The 22,600-nt window shown below is 43.0% G+C and overlaps 3 protein-coding genes across 3 annotated transcripts; all 3 read left to right on the top strand.

Moving 5' to 3' along the window:
• Positions 1-2,571: 2,571 nt before the first annotated feature.
• On the top strand, positions 2,572-6,593 carry LOC139450022 (uncharacterized). The gene is made up of 4 exons (XM_071231646.1): positions 2,572-2,674; positions 3,109-3,324; positions 3,881-4,021; positions 4,965-6,593. The coding sequence occupies exons 1-4, from the start codon at positions 2,572-2,574 to the stop codon at positions 5,417-5,419; spliced, it is 915 nt and encodes a 304-aa protein (XP_071087747.1). The 3' UTR covers positions 5,420-6,593.
• Positions 6,594-8,093: 1,500 nt separating this feature from the next.
• Positions 8,094-13,888, top strand: LOC139450012 (uncharacterized). The gene is made up of 4 exons (XM_071231634.1): positions 8,094-8,285; positions 10,135-10,338; positions 12,480-12,620; positions 13,606-13,888. The coding sequence occupies exons 1-4, from the start codon at positions 8,207-8,209 to the stop codon at positions 13,806-13,808; spliced, it is 627 nt and encodes a 208-aa protein (XP_071087735.1). The 5' UTR covers positions 8,094-8,206; the 3' UTR covers positions 13,809-13,888.
• Positions 13,889-16,400: 2,512 nt separating this feature from the next.
• LOC139450006 (uncharacterized) lies at positions 16,401-22,395 on the top strand. The gene is made up of 5 exons (XM_071231621.1): positions 16,401-16,974; positions 18,331-18,536; positions 20,095-20,180; positions 21,001-21,178; positions 22,189-22,395. Exons 1-5 carry the CDS (start codon positions 16,425-16,427, stop codon positions 22,315-22,317), a joined length of 1,149 nt encoding a protein of 382 aa, XP_071087722.1. The 5' UTR covers positions 16,401-16,424; the 3' UTR covers positions 22,318-22,395.
• Positions 22,396-22,600: the final 205 nt, after the last annotated feature.

The following is a 22,600-nucleotide window of genomic DNA, read 5'->3' as shown; positions in this document are numbered from 1 at the left end:
CACCTGCCACAAACACATGCAAAGGCTAGTCAGTTGTTCACATGAAACAACACGGGAACAGACATGTATGGTACAAGTCAAAATAGGGAATTGCATCGGACATCATTTTTGTCACTGATGCGTCAAATTTGGAAAAGTCCTCCACATGTCTACCATAACGCTTTTTGAAAGCTTTACTGAGGCCTTGAGTGTTTTAACCCTGATCAAACAACTTCTGATGCCCGTGCTCCTTGGTAGAAAGAGCCCGCTCGATTGTATTTCAAAAGTTGTGAAATGTAAACACCAAAGGCTGGAGCTGCTGGAATATTGCACGACGTGAAGGGAAGGTTGACTATAGGATAGGAGTCATCCCTCTCATCATACAGTCTTGTGGAGAGTGATTTGTCACTCTGAATCATTATGCATAGGTGTGGTGAGGTGAAATTTGGTTTAACGTCGCGTCCAAGATTATTACACTTATATAGCGACGTGCATGTACGTGTGTGTGTGTTTGCTTGTACTAGTCCGGACTGATGCCCATTTATAGTGCTAGCTCACTGAGATACCATGCCGCAGTTTAACATGAATACCCCACTCAGACACAGTATACTGACTCCGAGCCGACCAGTCCTTGTTTTAGCCCATTAATGCCGAGCGCCAGACAGGGTAACAACAAGTACCGTCTTTTAACGTCTTTTGGTGTGACGCGGTCGGGGATCGAACCCCGGACCTTCCGCTCTCCGGGCGGACGCTCCACCTCTAGACCACGGAGTCGGCCAGATCTAAATATGAAACAGATGAGGAGGTCCGATTGGTCACTTTATTTCTAGTTTAGGTGGGTAAATCAGTGGAGGGAAATTAGCTATTTGATTGTTATTGAACGATATCAGATCATCAATATAACTAAAGCTTAAGTTACTTCTTGACCAAATTACCTTGTTTAGATTTTGCCAATCCTCGCCAGACGGAAGTCCGTATGCCCAACGCGTCGACGATAATCGGCGACGAGCTGGGCACGATGTGCTTTTTCGCTGTTCACAATTTCGGCTGATAACTCCAGCGAATGGAACAACGAGGGAGGAAAACTTTCGTCAACATATCGCTGGCCAGTATAATGTCCATTCACAATAAGCAAATCAGTTCGCCTGCCATGTGTGACGCCGCCCCACACCATGACACATATTGATAACAGGAGCAGATTGAAATCAATGGCGTATTGCAATAATGTTTTAAGGCCTGCCACGCCCAGATCTCATTGCAACCTCGCCCGTTTGAGGGTACCTACCACACAGTCGAGGAATTTCACTTTCTGATTAACCAAACGTTTGGGCAAGTTGAAATATTGACGTCCCCCATAGGGGTGACTATTGAGGCATTTTTTACTATTGCGATACTACTGCGATAGTTAAAACAACTATTGCGATACTATTGCGATAGTGGCCCTACTATTGCGATACTATTGCGATAGTTTTCACTTGCAATTATAGCAGGCTTTAGCAGCATATATTTCAGCATTTTGACTGACACCATCAAACTAATTATAACTTTCTGATACTATGTGTAAAGAAAACAAGAAATGAAAAGAAAACAAGTTCAAATTGACCTCTCAAAAACATTTTAATAAAAAAATTCACTTCATGTAACTGGTAAAGTCTTAGGTTACTGCAGTGTTTTAGCACCAATGTGTATGAATGTGATAGAATGACTAGTATTTGATCCCCCTTTTTCACGTGGACGAATATCTGGGTGCCGTCTTGTCAAGTGGTCGGTCAGATTAGATTTCCTGAATACTTTAGAATTATCCGACAGATTCTACAACTTACTTTTTGCTTGTCTGTCTCGTTTTCCGTTTTGACAAAGCCAAAATGGTCCCATAACCACGATTTGCCTGCCTTATTGGCGACAATTTTAACTGATATGTGGCGTCCGCCAACTTGTCAATGTTGCCTAGCGACGAGTAGCTAAGGGACGTAACTCTAAATCAAGCAGACAAAGTAGTGCAATCCAAACGAAAGCACGACAGAGGTTAGATGATCATAGGAGTTGTTTCTATGTTTTTTAAGAAAGTAAATGTACAAAACAAATTAACTATCGAAACTATCGATAGTTAGACAATCGTCAATAGTATCGATTGTTTCAAGTTGCAATCGATAGTGTACTATCGTGAGACACGCAATCGCAATCAATCGATAGTTCGATGTATCGTTACACCACTAGTCCCCCATCTATCGTACCCACACTCCGCCATTTTGTCTGGTCATTGAGAAACTGTCTCGGAGGCATTTTTAAGCGTGTGCTTAGCTCAGTTGTATTAGTTCCCTACCTGCGCAAACAGTTTAGCTTCAGTGTGCACGTGCATTATATGTTTTTCATACACGATGTGAAATTTCATTGTATTTGGACATTGCGATTAGATGCAACGCCACGGTATTGTATATGTACACCTCAACGATAGCCGCTTTCAAATCAGCAGATAGATCCCTTATTCATTGCTGGTAGTAAGTACATATTGGTAACAACCTGATATATGAACACAGTCACTTGATATGAGAGATGTATCGCCGACCCTGAATCTGTAACACTCTGTCCCAGATGTTATCTCCTGTTTCCAAGATGGCGTCGTGTTGTGAAATTTTCCTCCTCTTCATTGCAATTGTTTCTATCGGATCCGTGTGTACAAAAACACCAGAGCAATGTAAGTGTGGTGCTGTGTTGTGCTGACAATCATAGTTGTCTATAGTTTCTGTTTCATATAGACCAAAACACCGTCTGGGATATATCTAACAACCTACATCATCTTACGTGTATATCACACTGCGCGAAGACCTTGATATATGTATTTTTTAGACACTGATAAATACATTTCTCATCATATACATGTATATGGAATAGAAACTACTTAATCAATTGGCCTCCAATATTGTCAATCCTCTATCTAAACCTACAAGGGACGTTATGTTATAATTAACGGACCAATCGATGTATGGAACTTATTTCGTGCTAGGGGAACTCATTTGCATATTTATCAGATCGTGACTCTAAGTTTAGTATATTGCACTCTTAAGTATGTCATGAAACATAAAGCGTATTTGTCAACCAGCAACATATATTTACTTCACGTGTTTTCAGGGGTGTTGGAAGAGAACTGTGATAGTACCATGAGTTTTTCCGAGAGCGTGATATTGCTCGCCTCAGACCTGCGTTCAGTGGAGGAATGTAACCTCGTCATTCAGAGCAACGTGGAAAACGAAAGGCTCCTCATCGACATCACCGTGTTAGACCTCGTGGACAGCTGCAACAACACCAGCCTGGACATCCTAGATGGAAATGGAAACAGTATTGCAGGTAAGGAGAGTTCTAACTTCAAATGAAAACGGCAAACACCTTCCCATATTCATAAAAAGAGTTGATTGTACGATTCCAACTTTATCATGAGCATGTGTTTCTGAAATAGTGACGACACCAGGTGTTCGCGAAAAGGTGAGCGTAACCTGTCCTACCGGTGGCAACTGTCACAAACACATGCAAAGGCAGGTCAATTGGTCAGAATCTATTTCTGAATTCTGTACTTGTGATTATACATGGTCAGAGTGTTTGGCTCAGTCAACCACGCTACATGAACGTTCTGAGCAGAGTGACGTCCCTTATTTGTGCAAGGATCCTGCGATCATTATTTGAGTCCTAAATTCGCCCTCAATATGATCCTAGATTTGTTAACACAGTTTCCGTACTCGTGGGTTCAGCTTTACCTCTGAATTCATTACAATACCGTTACATATACTGGTATCCTGAAAACTCATTATGTTGCTCTTCAAATTGTTCACATCAACACTTAAAAAACGAAATTTGTACTTTATAAAACATTTGATGAATAATAATGACCTGTTGCTTTATGATACAGGTCCTCTATGCAAGGAGGATAACGCCCAAGTCTTCAAAGCGCCGGGCAACTTTGCTCAATTTGATTACAAAAGTAACTCTCCAAACACTGAGGGGAAATCATTGTCAATCACCATGACTGCGTTCAACATGGGGATTGAAGGTGTGTATTAAAGTCCTATTTTCATCACTTATGTTACGATCTGCTAACCGTGGTGGCCCAGGTTAGAATGTGTCTCTTTAGCACTTTAATTAAAATAGTGAGTATTGTTATTCTAAAAAATATAATAACTTCATCCATGGTAGGCGTATTTCATTCACATTACATTCATTCAACAAATCACCTCGCTGAGACTGAGCCCACTGAGCACACAACGATCTTAGCATTACGACCATCGTACGTCTGGGTTAAAGTACCGCCTCCGTGGTCTAGTGGTAGAGCGTCCGCCCGGGGAGCGGAAGGTTCGGGGTTCGATCCCCGACCGGGGTTCGATCCCCGACCGCGTCATACCAAAAGACGTTAAAAGATGGAACTTGTTGTTACCCTGTCTGGCGCTCGGCATTAAGGGGCTAAAACAAGGACTGGTCGGTTCGGAGTCAGTATACTGTGTCTGAGTAGGGTATTCATGTTAAACTGCGGCATGGTATCTCAGTGAGCTAGCACTACACACACACACACACACACACACACACACATGCATGCACGTCGCTATATAAGTGCAATAATCTTGGACGCGACGTTCAACCCAATTTCACCTCACCTTCACCTCTGGGTTAAAGCATTGGACTTGCGGTCGTCGTAACGTTTGTTTTGGGCACGTGCGGGTCCAGGTCCCGACCACTGTGTTGAGTTTCGCAAGAGGTGACTCTGGGAAGTCCGGCTCGGTGATTTGTTGATCGCGACGTATCCCGACGGCGTCATCAATCACTGGTTTGTCTGGTCCAAACTCGATTATTTACGGATCCCCTTGGTATAGCTGGTTGCGGCGTGCAATGACATACACTCGCTTGTAAACCTTTGGCCCCTGTTTCATCCCCCATGAGGTGCTTTATATTTTAAGGCTCTCATTCTTGTATGACAGAGAAGTGTTGCTTATGTCTTCCAGGGTCGTGTTCGCAGCTTGACTTCCAGTGTGACAACAAGCTGTGCATCCCAAAGGATTTGGTCTGCAATACCTACAACGAGTGTTCTGATAATTCCGATGAAACAGCTGTTTGTCAATCAACACCGTTCTCGACATCTTCTACTTCCTCGACACCTACTTCTTCCTCGACATCTTCTTCGTCCTCGACAGCAACTTCTTCCTCGACAGCAGCTTCTGCCTCGATATCTACTTCTTCGTCAACTCTGTCATCGCCAAAACCGACATCGGTATCTGTTTCTTCTTCGACAGCAGCTTCTTCCTCGGCAGCAACTTCTGCCTCGACATCGACTCCTTCGTCTACCCTGTCCCCGCCGAGACCGACATCGGCATCTCCGCCTGCTACTTCCCCACTAACACAGATGTGTATTGTCGGCCTAACTACGGCATCGATTGTTGTCAAGATGAATTTATACTGACTTTCCGGCTTGACAGTACCGTTGGAAGGATAATATTGAAATTGATTACTATTGCCTTGCCTTAAGAGTACAAATGTTATCAGAGTTGTGATGTATTTTGGCCTCACTTACACATAGATCATGACTGTTCAACATTCCCCCCTGATCACTACGAAGTTGCATACACAGTGACATCTTGTTAAACAGGAAGCCTCACATTCCGAACGATTCCTTTTGGGAACTCGACATAGCCAAAAGGAAAATACTCCTTCTGAATCGTTAATCCGACTAAGAAACCGGCCATTTGTTATTGGGATGCTGGGTGGGGGAATTTGTATAGAGGACCCGCGAAGATTCGGGGTAGAATGGGTCTTCAGCAACCCCTGCTTGCCGTAAAAGGCGACTATGCTTGTCGTCAAAGGAGACTAACGGGATCGGTAGGTCAGGCTGCTGGCTTGGTTGATACATGTCATCGATCCCAATTGCGTAGATCGTTGCTCGTGACATCGATCACTTGATTGTATGGTCCGAATTATTTACAGACCGCCGTCATATAGCTGGACTAGCTGTTTTAAGCTACATATGCAAATCCAGCTATTTTTTTTAATTAATACTATGAGCCTAAATATTTTTTCACAAAAAACAACATTTGCAACGATGTATTTTATGTGACTATCAATTTCTCTTTTTTCAACTGTCAGAACCACAATTATTTTTTTCAAGAAGGCAATTGGGAGGCGATTCATTTTCAGATTATCAACTGGTCGGTTCCTTTTACATATATAGGAATAACGATTTCAAACGTGGTAATGTCTCTTTGGCTATGCATACAGCAAACTACGGTTAAAACGAACTCAAAGGGATCACTTATTTCAGTTCGTTATAACCGTAGTTCGTTATAAGCATATATACAGCTTAACTGCAGCAAATATTTAGGACAAAAACATAAGTTCGTTATATCCGTCAGTTCGTTATAAGCGTGTTCGTTATAAACGTAGTTTACTGTATGTATATTTGTAACAATAAGTGAATGATGAATGATTATATAAAGCCGATGTTCTCACAGAATGTATCTGACAATGTATTTTGTGACAAATGTATTTCGCTGTTTCAGATTTTTCTTAAAGAAAACGTCAGTACATGATGACGGTGACGGTTATTATTATAATTGTTTGTTATTAAAATTTCCTTGTGATTTGTTTGCAGAGTTGTCAGTTTTCACTTAGGTATACTCAATTCATGATGAAGCACATTATTTGGGCATTCTATTGGAAAATGACACTGACTGGTTGGTAGATGATTTAATTATTATTAAATGTGTGTAGGGGGGTGGTGGGGGTGGGGGTGGGGGTGTCGAGGAGGGGCGCTATGACACGAAAGAACGGATCTGTTGATGACTCCTAAGACACGGAACTATAATGGCGACTAGGTCCAGGGTGTATGGAGAATGGAGATATCCTACACTCGATGGCTAGCAATGCTTGAGTGAATGGGTATTTCGACCCGAAAGCGAGTTGCTCTATGGTTAGCTGAATTTCAAACATGTTTTGATAGGAATCTGCATCAATAAGTGATAATTTCAGGATGTGATTGTAACCTGATCCGTGGTGTAGTAGATAGCGCGCCTGTCCCGATAGCGGAAAGTCGGTGGTTCGATCCCATGGCAGCGTCATATCAAAAGACGTTAAAGATGGTACTTGTTGTTACCCTGTCTCGACATTAAGGGGATAAAACAAGGACTGGTCGGCTTGGGTCAGCATACTGTGTTTGAGTGGAATGCCCATGTTAAACTGTGGCATGGTATCTTAGTGGGCTAGTGCCATAAGACCGGTAAAAATCCGGACTAGTACAAGCAGACACGTAAAAGGCGGATATGCTTGTCGTAAGAGGCGACACACGGGATCGGGTGGTCAGGCTCGCTGACTTGGTTGATGCATGTCAGCGTGGATCGATGCTCATGATGTCAATCAGTGGTCTGTCTGGTCCAGACGGTTATTTACAGACCGCCGTCATATAGCTGGAATATTGCTGAATACAAAGAAACAAACAAAAGAATGAGAATTTCATCTTGATGAATGAGGAAGCCCAAACTACCTTGGTCAAACCTAGAAATCATCATGAAATAGAATCTAAGATTCGAACCCGTGATCACAGGTTTCTGGTACACCCAAGGGACGCAACTCTGCTCAGCGAATTGCAGCACCTCAGACTACAAATCAACCCGTTCTCCTTCTCCTTCGTTATGACCAAAGTGAGCTACCGTAGTTGTTGATTGTGTACCCACGAAGCATCAACAAGAGTTTTTTATTCGGTGATAAGATAACACTGTGCCACTCTGACACATACGAGATCACAGGCTGGCACTGCACGTTATCATTGCGCTTATCTGTTCACACTGGCAAACTGTTTAAAAACGAACGAAAGAATTTTAATACGAGCGACGAGGTCGGTATGTTCTGACTGGGTTCGAATCCCTGTTCGCGTCGATAACGTTTCATGTTTTGTCAGTACCATACCCGTGGTCGTTGGTTTTACCAAAGCAGTACACGTCTAAGACCTACATCACCTAGGGCTTTCCTAAAAAAAAATTTAAAAAAAAAAAAAATAGAGCTTTCCTCTCACATTCCGCTCACATTCCGCTCACTCACTCACTCACTCACTCACTCACTCACTCACTCTGTGTTATAGCATACGTATCTGTGTTATCATACGGGCCCACACGGAGATATCCTTGAATCCACTGTTGATAAAGGTTGTCCTATCTACAGTGCATTCATCAACGTATGCGTCACTGTAAAATTAAATAAAATGGCTTCCTATACTGTTGTGTTTCTCTCTCTGTGTATGTCAACATGGACCAGCGGCGGTGCCAAAACACCAGAGACATGTAAGTATACACAGACGTCCTGGTGACCCCTAACCTTCCCCTTTCCACATTCCACTTCTAATAGCCTTTCTGACCTGATCAAACAGGCAGCCTCGGGTCGTCGGCAGTTTAATGATGATACGAGGCTGTCTGTTCGTCAGGTAAAAATGTCTACCAGGGTCATGAGCTTATTTGAGGAATACTACTATTCCACACAGACCACGAATCCCACGAATTGATAAATTTTAGGATTCGTAGTTGAATCGTAATCAGTGAAATTTTTAACTGATTCGCATATATTCGTAGTTAGTTCTTACTATCCTTGAGCTATGGGGAATTCGTGGCAAAAGTTTTGAGCTGTTCACAGTTTTGGCCACGAACTCCCGATTAAAAAATATCGTAGTTAATTCGTAACAAATTCGTAATGCATTCTTATGCATCGTAACTGAATCGTAATCGGTTCGTAGGCATTCGTAGGTATTCATAAGTCATTCGAGGATTCGTGAATTCGTGGCTTTACGACGAATCGGCTACGAATCTGTCACGAATCCCACGAATACACGCCGAAGCTATCTTGAGGGAAAAACCCACCCCAAAATTGTCAAGAATAGTCACCAATTCATTTTTATTCGTACCTGATTGGTACAATTCGGCGTATTCTTAACTGATTCGTAACTGATTCGTAACTTTCGTGCAGTATTCCTAATATCTTCTTGTGAATCGTAGTGAATTCCTGACAATATTCAAGCGAATCCAGCTGAATCCCACGAATATTCGTAACTATATCGTACCTGTATCGTAACTAGATCGTAGAGCGTCACGAATTGAACCAGAATATTTGCTAAATTCAATATGACAGGGTGACAACAAGTACCATCTTTTAACGTCTTTTAGTATGACGCGGCCGGGGATCGAACCCCGGACCTTCCGCTCTCCGGGCGGAAGCTCTACCACTAGACCACGGAGGCGGTCTGATGTTTTGGAAAGTGGGTAGGGTGGGCGTCCATTATATTGGATCTCATCGTTATCGTTTTCGCTTGACCAAACAGCCTCACGTTCATTGGGCGGATAGGTAGGCTAGTGGTTAAACGTTCGCTCGTCACGCCTATGGTTTGATTTCCAACAAGTGTGAAGCCCATGTCTGGTGTCCCTGTCGCGATATTGCTGGAGTAGAGCTAAGAGCGGCTTAAAACCATACTCACTCATTTTATTGTCCAAGTACCTACGGATGCCTATGCTGCCGGATTAGAGCGGATTTTTATTGTCCTAGTATCTACATATGCCTATGCTTCTTTGGTAGAATAGATCCCACAGACTATGCTGGTCGCAAGAGGCGACTACATATATCAGATGGGTAGGCTCGGTGACGTGGTGAATAGCGTCATGTAGCTGGACCATGTAGCTGGAGTGTGGCGCTAAATAACAAAAAAAATTTATAGTGAGTGAGTGAGCTTGGTTTAACGCCGCTTTTTTACAGTATTCCAGTTATATCACGGCTTGTCAGCTATATATGGGAGGAAAGCCTGAAGTGATGCAGGTCGCAGGCGTTTACCACTTTGTTGAAACACACGAGCACGGGTATGGTGCTGACAAACCTTGAAACATAATGGGGGCGAACCGGGATTCGAATCCACAATCAAAGGTTCTACCATGCCCAAGGGACGCAACTCTGCACAGCGAATTGCGGCGCCTTAGACGACTGGTCCACCCGTGCCCCATTTCAATTAGTAAAGTGTGAGTGAGTATTGTTTTACGCCGCCTTTACATGCAATGTTTTAAATACAAAAAAACACAAAGCATTATTTTTGTTAAAAATCTCCATCTCTCCGCGAAGCATAAACACCATGCCCTGACCTCAAGTTCTTTTCAGTTGCCATGGAGAGCAACTGTGACGACACACTTTCCTTCTCCGATAGCATGATTCTGAGGGGGAATCTGTCGTCGTCGTGCAATATGGACGTGGCGACTGATGAAGACGCGCTAGGCATCCTCATTGACATCACATCCTTCAGCCTCCCCTTGGAATGCAACACCACGCTGGAGATCGTAGATCCGCTCGGGCCTCGAATATCCGGTAAATTGTTATTATTCTGCAATTGTATGTCCTTGGGTGAATGTGTGAGTGAGTGAGTTATTATTTAACGTCACATGGGCAATATTTCAGCCATATCGTGACGACTTGGGTGAATGAGTAGGTAAGTGAGTATGGTTTTACGCCGCTTTTTAGCAATATTCCAGCATTATCACGGCGGGAGACACCAGAAATGGGCTTCACACATTGTACCCATGTCATCTAACCACTAGACCCCACCGCCCCGACGACACATTGTGAAACCCCAATCTTGAGAACGTTAGTCAATAGAACAAAGAGGTGAGGTGAAATGGGGTTTAACGTCGCGTCCAAGATTATTGCACTTATATAGCGACGTGCATGTACGGGTGTGTGTTTGTGTGGCTATTTGTACTAGTCCTGACTGATACCGATTTATAGTGCATGCTCACTGAGTTACCATGCCGCAGTTTAACATGAATACCCTACTCAGACACAGTACACTGACTCCGAGCCGACCAGTCCTTGTTTTAGCCCATTAATGCCGAGCGCCAGACAAGGTAACAACAAGTACCATCTTTAAACGTCTTTTGGTATGACGCGGGCGGGGATCGAACCCCGGACCTTCCGCTCTCCGGGCGGACGCTCTACCACTAGACCACGGAGGCGGTCAATAGATGTATTGATGTATTGAGCTTGAAAGTAGTACATGCTTGGCGACCTCATTTGAATAGTCATCGGATCGTGTTTCAAGTTTATCGGATTGGTTTGTCGCATCCATGACATTAACCATTTATGATAAATACAAGTTGGTCAATACATAGATCTGAAGTACAAAAATGTAGACCAGCCAAAATGTCAGTATTTATTAAGTTTGTTATGAGATAGTCACGTGAACGAAACTAATATGGATTCCTTCCAGTGCTGGCCGACAGATGGTGTTTCAGACTTACGTGTTTGGTAAAGTCAGTTTCATTATAACCTTTGTGTTATCCATTCCATTTAAAACGGTTGTAAAGAAGTATTGAAAACAGTGTCCAGGGTCCCGTTCCTCAAAGCGATCTTAGCGCTACGACTGCCGTACGTCTATGTTAAAGCATGGGAATTACGATTGACTTAGCACTATGATCGCTTTGTGGAACGGGGCCCAGAGGAGAAGTGTTAACTTGGCGTCCACAAGGATATTATAAGTATTCTGACCTTATTGCACACTACGTTATCATTGGTGACGTCATAACGTTGACAAACCCATATTCCACATGATCAAAAAGTATAAACATTACGTCATATTGTGACGTATATATATTGTGACGTCATTATGTCAACTTGAGTGCAACATGGCGTCGACAAATCATTATTCTGCCATAAATTTGGAATTTACTCGATTCTGATTGGTCAATCAGAGGCTATTAAATCACAATAAACCCCCTCTGAGTGAAACAGCAGGTTTGACGGCCGCATCACCGCGGAAGCTAATAATCATAGAATAGTACTATTTTCAGTCATTGTCGGTAGGCATATTTAAATAATTATATATACAATTACAGGTTACAAAATGCAAAGATGAGGTTACTACAATATTCAAAGGATGTGTGGCAATACATTTCGTGCAGAAAAAACAAGAAAGAAATCAACAAAGGGAATGTATTTACATTTTGGAGACAACAGAGAGCTTGGAATTGTGAGCCTTTTCTATTTACGACTGTGACGTCATATCTTTTGCGTCATAATGAGCGATATGACGTCATAATGGTGACGCGCGATGTAGAGCGAAAGCCTTGCAAAGCTTGCTTTGTTTTCTTTAGGGATGCCCACCTCATGTTATCTTACCAAGTTGCCGTGCTTTATATGCTTTCAATGCCTGTCATATATTCGAGTGAAGTATTACGGTGTAAACAAACTGCTTGAGTATATACAGCACCTTATTTTCTTCGGTGATTCCGTAATTCAGATCGAGAACCCACTCAAAACACTGGACTCAACCCATGCCGCTTCACTCAGTATATTTGCTGACACCAAAGAGTTCGCGTTTTATTTAGTCGGTTCGGTTCCAAATTCAATTAAGCGCGGTGAAATCTACAGGTAACCTAGCTCTACATTGAAAACACAGTATGTTTATCTCCTAATTATACTATTCTATATATGTTCTACTTTCCACCCAACAGGAACATTGTGCGGCTCTAGATTGGCCACCAAGGTGTTCAACACCTCTGTGCCAGCCATAGCTCTGCAGTATGACACGGACACAATAGACTCCGATGCTACCTTCACTATCATACTGACATCGCTCAAACGAGGGCCTATTGGTAAGTCCCTGTTTACTTCTGTGGTACAATGGTAATGACAGTACACACCTGTACAGCGCGTTATCCACACAGCGGCTGTTCAAACGTAACACGACTCAAGGGAACAGGGTCCATTCATTTTGCAGTCTCAGTTCCCCGGGGAGTATACAATCCAAGCTGTCTATTTTGCGCTGGAAGGTACTGCATTTACGTTTACATCGCATACTCCCGGGTACCCATTGACTGCTGGGTGAATTGAGGCCAATGTATAAGTAGCCTCGACTCAGGAGACGCCACTACGTGTATAACCTGTGTTTCGGTCATCCTTCACCATCTGCTTGTCGGTGTTTGCAGTTTTAGGGTAACCAGTTAGAAATTGTCTGCCGATGTGTGACTTGAGGATTTTTCTAGCGGACTTCTACATCGCCGATTGGCCACTATTAATAAAATATGTTTAAAGATATATACATCTGGGTTCTTATATCACTGATGCGATGGGCTATAATTTTGTTCAAGAATATTCAAGGCGGTATCGGTTTTGATGGGCAAAATGACGTCCCAAATGAAACCGTCATTGTCATCCTCAAACTCAAACATGACCTGCTTGTTAATGTGTTGGTTCAACACCATCGTTAACAACAACAACAACAACAGCAATACTGTGCCTGATTACGACATAATCTTTTTTTATTCTGTTAACACATTTGTCCTGAACTCTCTTTGCTATGACGTGTCTCGGTTGAGATATGTACAAAATTCAACATGCTGTATTAACGTGTGCATAAAATACTAAGGAAGGACAAATTAAAGTTAAATCGAAAAATCAAATGTTCCTTTGATCTAAACTCATTTTTCCATTTGTTTTGCTTTGTAAAAACACAAAGTTGTATTTTATAATAAAAAAAGTATCAGGAAATAATAGTGAACTAATATAAGTTTTAGCATACTTAACCACATTTTAGCGTTAAAAGACCATTGCCCAAAATTTGTTTGCTTCGTTTTTTAGGAAGCTGCTTCGACGACGCCTTCCAGTGCAGCAACAACTTCTGCATAGCCAAGACGTTAGCCTGCAATGGTGTGGACGAATGCGCTGATAATTCAGACGAAACTCGCGTCTGCGACAGTTCATCCCGCCTCTCGTCTATGCCAGTGTTGACAACGGTTGTAGCATTATTTGCCGTCATATCGGGTTCAGCCGGACAAAGATGATTTCCTGACCTGAATTTTCGATACACTGTTGTTATATGTATCGTACTCAATACAGAGGTGTGTTCCTCCTCTGTACAGCCCTTGAATTGTTATGTTTTAATTTGGGGAAGTATTGATTGATGATTGTTTGTTGTTTAACGCCGCACTCAGCAATATTCCAGCTATAGACGGGGGTCTGTAAATAATCGAGTCTGAACCAGACAATCCAGTGATTGATATCATGAGCATCGATCCAAGCAATTGTGATACGATGAAATGCATCAACCAAGTCAGCAAGCGTGAACACCCGATCCCGTTAGTCGCCTCTTACGCCAAGCATAGTCGCCTTTTAGAGCAAGCATAGTCGCCTTTTACAGCAAGCATAGTCGCCTTTTACGGCAAGCATTGGAAATACCTTCTTCATGTCTACCATAAGACTTTTTGAAGGTTTTACTGAGGCCTTGAATGTTGTACCCTTTATCAAACAACTTTTAATAAGAGTCTTTGAAATCGCCGAAGAAAACGCATGCTCGATTGTTCCTCAGAAGTTGTGGAATGTAAACGCCAAAGGCTGGAGCTGCAAAAATATTGCTCGACACGAAGGGAACATTTGCTATTGGGAAGTTGAAGTCATCCTTCTTGTCATATGTCTTTGTGGAAAGTGTTACTCTAAATCTCTATGCATAGATGTAAATATGAAACAGACGAGGTGGTCTCACTGGTCTCCTTCAGTTCTGGTCAGGTGGGTAAATCAGTGGAAGGGGATTGGCTGTTTAATTATTATGAACACTCACCATCACAACAGTCAAATGAGACAGAGCAAGGACATTTGGGAGCTGTAAAGAATTAGCTACATAGCCATGCCCGTCATGATTAAAAACAAAAAAACAACATTTGACCCGTGACGATCCGGGGTAGAATAGGTCTTCAGCAACCCATGCTTACTGTAAAAGGCGACTATGCTTGTCGTAAGAGGCGACTAATTGGATCGTGTGGTCAGGCTCGCTGACTTGTTGATGCCATGTCATCGTATTCCAATTGCTTGGGACCCTTGATGATCCGGGGTAGAATAGGTCTTCAGCAACCCATTCTTGCTGTAAAGGGCGACTATGTTTGTCGTAAGAGGCGACTAACGGGATCGTGTGGTCAATCAGTGTTACTTTCGGCAATTCTCGTAATAAAAAGATATAAAAAAAGATGGCTGTCATGATGAGAAGCACAACGCCCATGTGTATTGCTATAACACACAAGGGGGCGGTCGGGTAACCTCGCGGTTAAAGCGTTCGCTCGTCACGCCGAAGATCCGGGTTCGATTCCCTACATGGGCACACTGTGTGAAGCCCATTTCTGGTGTCCCCCGCCGTGATATTGCTGTAATATTGCTAAAAGCGGCGTAAAACCATACTCACTCACTCACTAAGCATTAGCAACTTCGGTCAACCGAAGTATGACATACACTCAGCGTCGCTTAGCCTTAACAGGATCTTGAATTCCAACTCTGCAAGTTAGGTCCGGCTGAACAATGGCACGTCACAAATATGCCCGTACACAGGACGTATTGTTTCCGCATATTAAACATTTATCATGCATTATGATCAGAATTGTCGGCTTTTATGACATCATCGGGTAATGCGGATCTGTTCTGACCTGAGGACCACTTGATGGTTCTCAGCGAAACTAAAGTGTGAAATTAAAGTTAGTATTACATTGATCGTGATTGTCATTGCGCTTATTGTAAGGCGACTAAATTGTTCGGTATAAGAGGTACAAAATTACTCCAACAACATGATACATATACATATAAATAGAGAAAAGATACTGAACATCTTTGCCGACCATGCATGATATACATATGCACAGATTCTCCTGGTAACTATATGTTATGTGGGCAATTAAATAAGGAGTGGGTTACTTGATAGGTTTAAACAATGAAATAATGACTGCAAATATGGACAATGTTCCTAATCGTGGATTATTGAAAAGTAAATTTATTTTATACATATTGGGTTCAATGTTGTAGAATCTGTGTAAAAAGTGTGTTGTTTTTCTTTTTCTAAAGATGGACAAATAATCAAATAATGGGATTCATCACCTATGTCAGATAGTTTACAAAGTTGACATTTTTCTTTCGGTTACAGCTATTTGTCTCCATCTCCCAGTTTCATTAGGTAGACGTTGGTTCTAAACTTAAGTAAGACTCGCCAAACGTTTTCCTGCAGTACTTTTTAGTAATATTCAAAATCTAGAAGTATCATTTTTTTATGATACTATACATTGCGGGTTCGAATTCCGGATGGGACTCAACCCACAATTAAGTACTAGAATCTGTACTTTACTAAGAAAGTGTTATCCAAGAATAATCATAAAGTATCATAAACTTATCGTAAAATTATCGTAGAATGATAATAACATTATCGTAAAATTATCATATGTCGAAACATTAAGAAAGTTTAGTTTTAATCTATATCCACACATGTGATAAAATTGTCACACTTGTAAATAATGCTGATTATGGGACCTATAATGCGGCAGTCGCATGTCCTTATATGGACGAAGCAGTTAAATATTCAAATACCGGATCTCCCAAGCATATTTAAATGAGTAGACTCTTGTCTCACTGAACGTCTGGACTCAAAGATGAACACGTGGTGCACGTTCGTGCTGTTGCTACCCCTGCTGCGGGCGTCGCTAGCTCATGAAGTCACGGTTCAGCTTGATGAACTCGCGACTGCTGTTGGTGTTGAGAAGTGTCGTCTACGTCCCCGTGGACACGCATCAAACCAAGGCACGGTTGTCCTCTACGACGACGAGAAATTGATATATAATTTCTGTTTGAAGAAAAGGAAATCGTTTTCGCTAGAAAAATTGCGGTACTCCAATGACGGCCTGTCTGATCTCCTGACCTTCCATCTCGATGACCAGGAGGTCGGAAGCTGGGTAACGCGAGAAAAACTTGGTGATGGTGTATTATGGAACACTATACTGGAAGTCGCAAATTTCGGTGAAAATGTAACTGCCGAAGCGGGAAATCATCAGTTGACGGTCAAGGTGGAGGACGGTGACCAGTATGGGGTAGAGCTGGACTCACTGACCTTCAGCCTGGACACAACAGATGCTGACGACGATAGCCTGTGCAGGATCCCCGGATCAAAAGCCATTACGCCTCTCTTCGGAGGATGCGACCCAGGTAATTTGTTTTTTCTGTCATTTGAGTGAGTGAGTGAGTTTGATTTTACGCCGCTATCAGCAATATTCCAGCAATATCACGGCGGGGGACGCCAGAAATGGGCTTCACACATTGTACCCATGTCGGGAATCGAACCCGGTCTTCGGTGTGACGAGCGACCGCTTTAACCACTAGGCCACCGACCGCTCCTCTGTCTTCTGAGACCCCTAGGGAATCCGGGGTAGAATTGATTCCCATCAACTTATTTTAAGAAGAAATGTGGATCGGGTGTTCCGGTTCGGTGACTTTGTTGATTGCGTGTCGTCGTACTCCTATAGCATAGGCGTTGCTCATGATATCGACCACTGGTTTGTCTGGTTCAGACTCGACAATTTCCAGGCCGCCCTCATATAGCTGTATTAATGCTGAGTGTATCGAATACGAACACAATCAGTATCTGTGTGTGTCTTATTTTGCATTTGGGTTGTTTTATAACCTTCATTAACCTTCAGTGAGTGAGTATAGTTTCAAGCCGCTTTCAGCAATATTCCAGCAATGTCACGGCGGGGGACACCAGAAATGGGCTTCACACAGAGTACCCATGTGGAGAATCGGACACGGGTGTTTGGCGTGACGAGCGAACGCTTTATCCACTAGACTATCCCACTGCTCCATCTTCATAACAATAATAGTGAGTGAGTGAGTGAGTGAGTTTGGTTTAACACCGCTTTTAGCAATATTCCAGCAATATCACGGCGGGGGACACCAGAAATGGGCTTCACACATGTCGGGATTCGAACCCGAGTCTTCGGCGTGACGAGCAAAGATTTTACCACTACCCGACCGCCCCCATAACAATAATAGTCCTCATTAAAATTATTGCGCGTAATGAAAGCTGACGCGTGTGTTTTTTGTACCTTTGTATCTGCAAATGTATAAGATTTAGGTTGACTCGTCTCCGTGGTCTAGTGGTAGAGCGTCCGCCCGGAGAGCGGAAGGTCCTGGGTTCGATCCCCGGCCGCGTCATACCAAAAGACGTTAAAAGATGGTACTTGTTGTCACCCTCGGCATTATGGGGCTCAAACAAGGACTGGTCGGCTAGGAGTCAGTACACTGTGTCTGAGTGGGGTATTCATGTTAAACTGCGGCATGGTATATAGCTAGCGCTATAAATCGGCATCAGTCCGGACTAGTACAAGCAGCCACACACACACACGTCGGTATATCAGTGCAATAATCTTGGACGCGACGTTAAACCCAATTTCACCTCACCTCGATTCACCTCGCGCTACCATGTTAGTAGTATCGAGGCTTTTTTTTGTTTTTTTTGTTTGTGGGAACATATACACTAATGCATATTGTATTTTCATTTCGCAGACCAAACCGCATGTGGCTTACCCCCTCCCTTACCAAACGCGGACGTTTCGTTCAAGGGGAAGTACGTCGGTGCAACGGCAACGTACACCTGTCGCCCGGGATTCCTCTTCTGTGGGAGAAGCACCAAACACCGGTGTTCCAGCGTGGGAGAGTGGGAGGGACTCTATGGCTCGTGCTATAGGGCGAGGTGGCCACACCCAAAGCCGGTATGTAAATGTTTCAGATGTATTTAAGAATTGACTCTCACTTTGTGTGAGTTCACTTTATGAACCTTTATAGAGTGAGAGCCGAACTGTATGAGTGAGTGAGTGAGTGAGTATGGTTTTACGCCGCTTTTAGCAATATTACAGCAATATCACGGCGGGGGACACCAGAAATGGGCTTCACACATTGTACCCATGTCGGGATTCGAACCCGGGTCTTCGGCGTGACGATGGAACGCTTTAACCAATAGGCTACCCGACCGCCCCCAAAACTGTATGAACGTCGGAGCTTAGAGTCAACTACGATAGTTTGGATGTGCGTTTTTTCGTTTTGTTTTCCAGGATGGGTTGTAGCGAGGATATCCAAACCCTATGCATGACTAAACCCAATGTATGCTAACGCGCTAAATGAGGGTCTAAATGACAAGAAATAACGCTTCTGTATGAATTCGTGCAAGGGAATCCTCATGGGTTCCCCCAGGAATGTGGAAGTAGTCCGTCAGTGTTTATGTTATTTCAAGAATGCAGTCTCGTGAAAAACATATGAACGTCAAACTGTGACATTCATACACTTATGAACTTCAGTTTCGCGGTCATGTGACCGACCCCTCGCCCAATGGAAAAACCGTATATCGTGTAGACTTGATCCTCGATTCTCCAGTGTATCATTATCATAGCTCTACTGTGTTGATATATACTTCTCAAAAGAAGTTAAAGAACACCAGATTTATTTTTCAAATGAAAATAGATAATTCGTCATGCAACCCTCAGTTTTCCAGTTGTGGGTGTTCTTTGACTTGTTTTGAGCAGTATATATATATATATATGCACTGGGCCCATTCGCCATCACTTCGAATCGGAAGTGACGTCACCATCCCCAGCTCTCTTGTTACTTTCTTAAGCTGGGCCCCGTCTCTACATATCGCAATGTATTTGATTATGGCGGCTTATGCCATATATAGTACTTTAAGACGTAATCTTAGGGCCAAAAGCTACTGTGATGATATATATATACATGCCTTGATGAATGAACTTTGATAACAATGATGGTGATATGGACTTTTAGGTTGTACATATGATTATACATCTTGAAGGGACTGAGTGAGTGAGTGAGTTGAGTTTAACGCCGCTTTGAGCAGCATTCAAGGTATATCACGGCGTGTCAGCTTAATGTGGGAGAAAAGCCCGAAGTGATGCAGGTCTCAGACGTTTACCACTTTGGTGAAACCCACGAACACAGGTATGGTGCTGAGAAACCTAGAAACATTATCGGGGCGAACCGGGATTCGAACCCACAATCATAGGTTTCTGGCTTGCCCAAGGGACGCAACTCTGCACATCGCATAGACGACTGGGCCACCCGTGCCCCCTCATACATCTTGTAACTGAGTTAACAACAGACTACTTATCAAGACGAAACATTGTTAGTGTACACTTGGCCTTGCCCTAAATAATATTTCACAGTCGTACTGTCATATATGACCCAGTCTCAAGGGTTAATGTCATTTTGTATTGACTGGTTATTTGATCACATGACGTTAATTAACCCTTCAACTTACAGGGAGTGGAGTTTGATGTGTCACTTCCCTGGGGTATTACTGACCAGTACTCGCTCGAGATTATAGCCACGCTAACCGTCCGCTCAAGGTATGTTTCCAGTGATTGCATTTACGCCTGTAACGTATTTAATAGTGTGCTTGTATGTGACAAACTGGCGTAGCCATTCACAAATAATTGTGATGCTTGAATAATGGCGATTGTCATCCATTGTGTCATTTCAATTTCATGTTTAACGTGAACATATTGATCATTGTGTCATTTCAAGTGCATGTTTAATGTGAACATATTGATCATTGTGTCATTTCAAGTGCATGTTTAACGTGAATATATTGATCATTGTGTCATTTCAAGTGCATGTTTAACATGGACATATTGATCATTGTGTCATTTCAAGTGCATGTTTAACGTGAACATATTGATCATTGTGTCATTTTAAGTGTATGCTTAATGAGAAGATACTGATCACTGTGTCATTTAAAGGATAACGTCATATTCCCTGCATTATTTACGGAGCGTGTTACGGATAACGTCACATCCTCTGCATTATTAACGGAACGTGTAACGCATAACGTCACATCCTCTGCATTATTAACGGAGTGTGTTACGCATAACGTCACATCCTCTGCATTATTAACGGTGCGTGCTACGCATAACGTCACATTCCCTGCATTTTTAACGGAGCGTGTTACGTATAACGTCACATTCCCTGCATTATAAACGGAGCGTGTTACGCATAACGTCACGTTTCCTGCATTATTAACGGTGCGTGTTACGCATAACGTCACATGTCCTGCATTATTAACGGTGCGTGTTACGCATAACGTCACATGTCCTGCATTATTAACGGCAGCAGTATAATAATTACAAAATTAGCTGTCATAATTCATATTTATATTTTCTAATTCAGATTCACGGTTACTCTCATCTCCAACGACATTCGGCTGTTCTACTTGGAAGTCCGTTTCGCGAGCACTTCATCCATCCACGCGAACGTGTACCTGTCATCGGGTTTATTAAACATACAACCCTTTACGCTGGGGAAGCAGTTCCGGCTGGGGGTAGTACGACAAGCACACACCTTTCAAGTGAGTGACTTCAAGTAGTGTTAACATAAGGGCCCTGTTCAACAAAGCGATCTTAGAGCTAGGACGATCGTAACTTTCATATTTAATACTGACTTATAGCGCTCACGGATCGCTTTATTGACCAACAAACTGCAAAACTGTGTTTGTTTGTAACATGCCTAGCTCAGCAACATTCCAGTTTTATTATGGTGATCTGTAAATAATCGAATCTGGAGTAGACAAATCAATTATTGATTTTTTGTTAAAAAACAAATAAAAAACCCAAAAACAACATATATCCCCTGGGTGCTCGAACTTGTCCTTTAGGCGTTCTCCCTGTGGTCGTCGGTTCGAATCCCAGAGTCGCTTTGATAATGTTTCTTGGTTTTGTCTGCGGTTGATTCTGGGGCATCGATCATGGTCGGGAGCACGGGTGGCCCAGTCGTCTAAGGCACTGCACGTCGCTGTGGACTGTTGCGTCCCTTGAGCACGGCAAAAAACCTATGATCGTGGCTTCGAATCCCGATTCATCGGTTATGTTTCTAGGTTTGTCAGCACCATACCCGTGCTAGTGGGTTTCTTCAAAGTGCTAAACGCCTGAGACCTGCACTTTTGATGTACCTGGCCCATCGAGCTGACACGCCGCGATATAACTGAAATACTGTTCAAAGCGGCCTCAACTCACTCTTTTCCTCCGGGGGGCACGGGTGACCCAGTCGTCTACGGCGCCGCGATTCGCTGTACAGAGCGTCCCTTGGGCACGCCAAAAAACCTATGGTTGTGGGTTCGAATCCCGGTTCGCCCCGATTATGTTTCTAGGCTTGTCAGCACCATACCCGTGCTCGTGGGTTTCACCGAAGCGGTAAACGTCTGAGACCTGCATCACTTTGGGCTTTCCTCCCACATTAAGCTGACACGCCGCGATATAACTGGAATACTGTTAAAAGAGGCGTTAAACCCAACTCAATCACTTTTCCTCCGAGTTTGGCAGCAGAAAATGGTTGTCAGTATCAATGTGTTTGTCATTACAGGTGATTGTTGACGGAGAATACATTGGGGAACAGTGCAACACCTACCCGTCCTACCACACAGACCGGTTGGTCATTAGCAGTGAAGTCACAATCGAGCAAGTGACCTACATCAGTCAAGATGTCAAGTGACCCTGATCAAAGATGGCTGCCTGTATTGCGGAGATACGATCGTTTAAGTTGTTGAAATAAAGACGTCTTAACGTTATGAAAGCAAACGGTCTTAATGCTTTTTGTGTTCAGGATTATTTGGTGCACTGGTAGGTTTGGATAGTTATATTACGACATACTCATATATATACACACACACATATACATACAAGACATCTGTCATTTGTGAGACTGGTGCTAGCATAGCAATGGTGATTGGTATGATTGAGAGGCGCTGCATGATGACAAAGTTTGAAGATATATT

Source organism: Haliotis cracherodii, unplaced genomic scaffold (genome assembly GCF_022045235.1).
Source record: "Haliotis cracherodii isolate W230 unplaced genomic scaffold, xgHalCrac1.p SCAF_10, whole genome shotgun sequence".
Taxonomy (NCBI): domain Eukaryota; kingdom Metazoa; phylum Mollusca; class Gastropoda; order Lepetellida; family Haliotidae; genus Haliotis; species Haliotis cracherodii.
This window is presented reverse-complemented; position numbering and strand designations above follow the sequence as displayed.

Bases quoted from the DNA above. Each gene is read 5' to 3' on its own strand.
- LOC139450022 (XM_071231646.1), top strand. From the start codon at position 2,572: ATGTTATCTCCTGTTTCCAAGATGGCGTCGTGTTGTGAAATTTTCCTC. The intron at 2,675-3,108 runs GTAAGTGTGGTG...ACGTGTTTTCAG, and splicing joins TACAAAAACACCAGAGCAAT to GGGTGTTGGAAGAGAACTGT. The intron at 3,325-3,880 runs GTAAGGAGAGTT...TTTATGATACAG, and splicing joins AAATGGAAACAGTATTGCAG to GTCCTCTATGCAAGGAGGAT.
- LOC139450006 (XM_071231621.1), top strand. From the start codon at position 16,425: ATGAACACGTGGTGCACGTTCGTGCTGTTGCTACCCCTGCTGCGGGCG. The intron at 16,975-18,330 runs GTAATTTGTTTT...TTCATTTCGCAG, and splicing joins CTTCGGAGGATGCGACCCAG to ACCAAACCGCATGTGGCTTA. The intron at 21,179-22,188 runs GTGAGTGACTTC...TTGTCATTACAG, and splicing joins GACAAGCACACACCTTTCAA to GTGATTGTTGACGGAGAATA.
- LOC139450012 (XM_071231634.1), top strand. From the start codon at position 8,207: ATGGCTTCCTATACTGTTGTGTTTCTCTCTCTGTGTATGTCAACATGG. The intron at 8,286-10,134 runs GTAAGTATACAC...AGTTCTTTTCAG, and splicing joins TGCCAAAACACCAGAGACAT to TTGCCATGGAGAGCAACTGT. The intron at 12,621-13,605 runs GTAAGTCCCTGT...TTCGTTTTTTAG, and splicing joins GCTCAAACGAGGGCCTATTG to GAAGCTGCTTCGACGACGCC.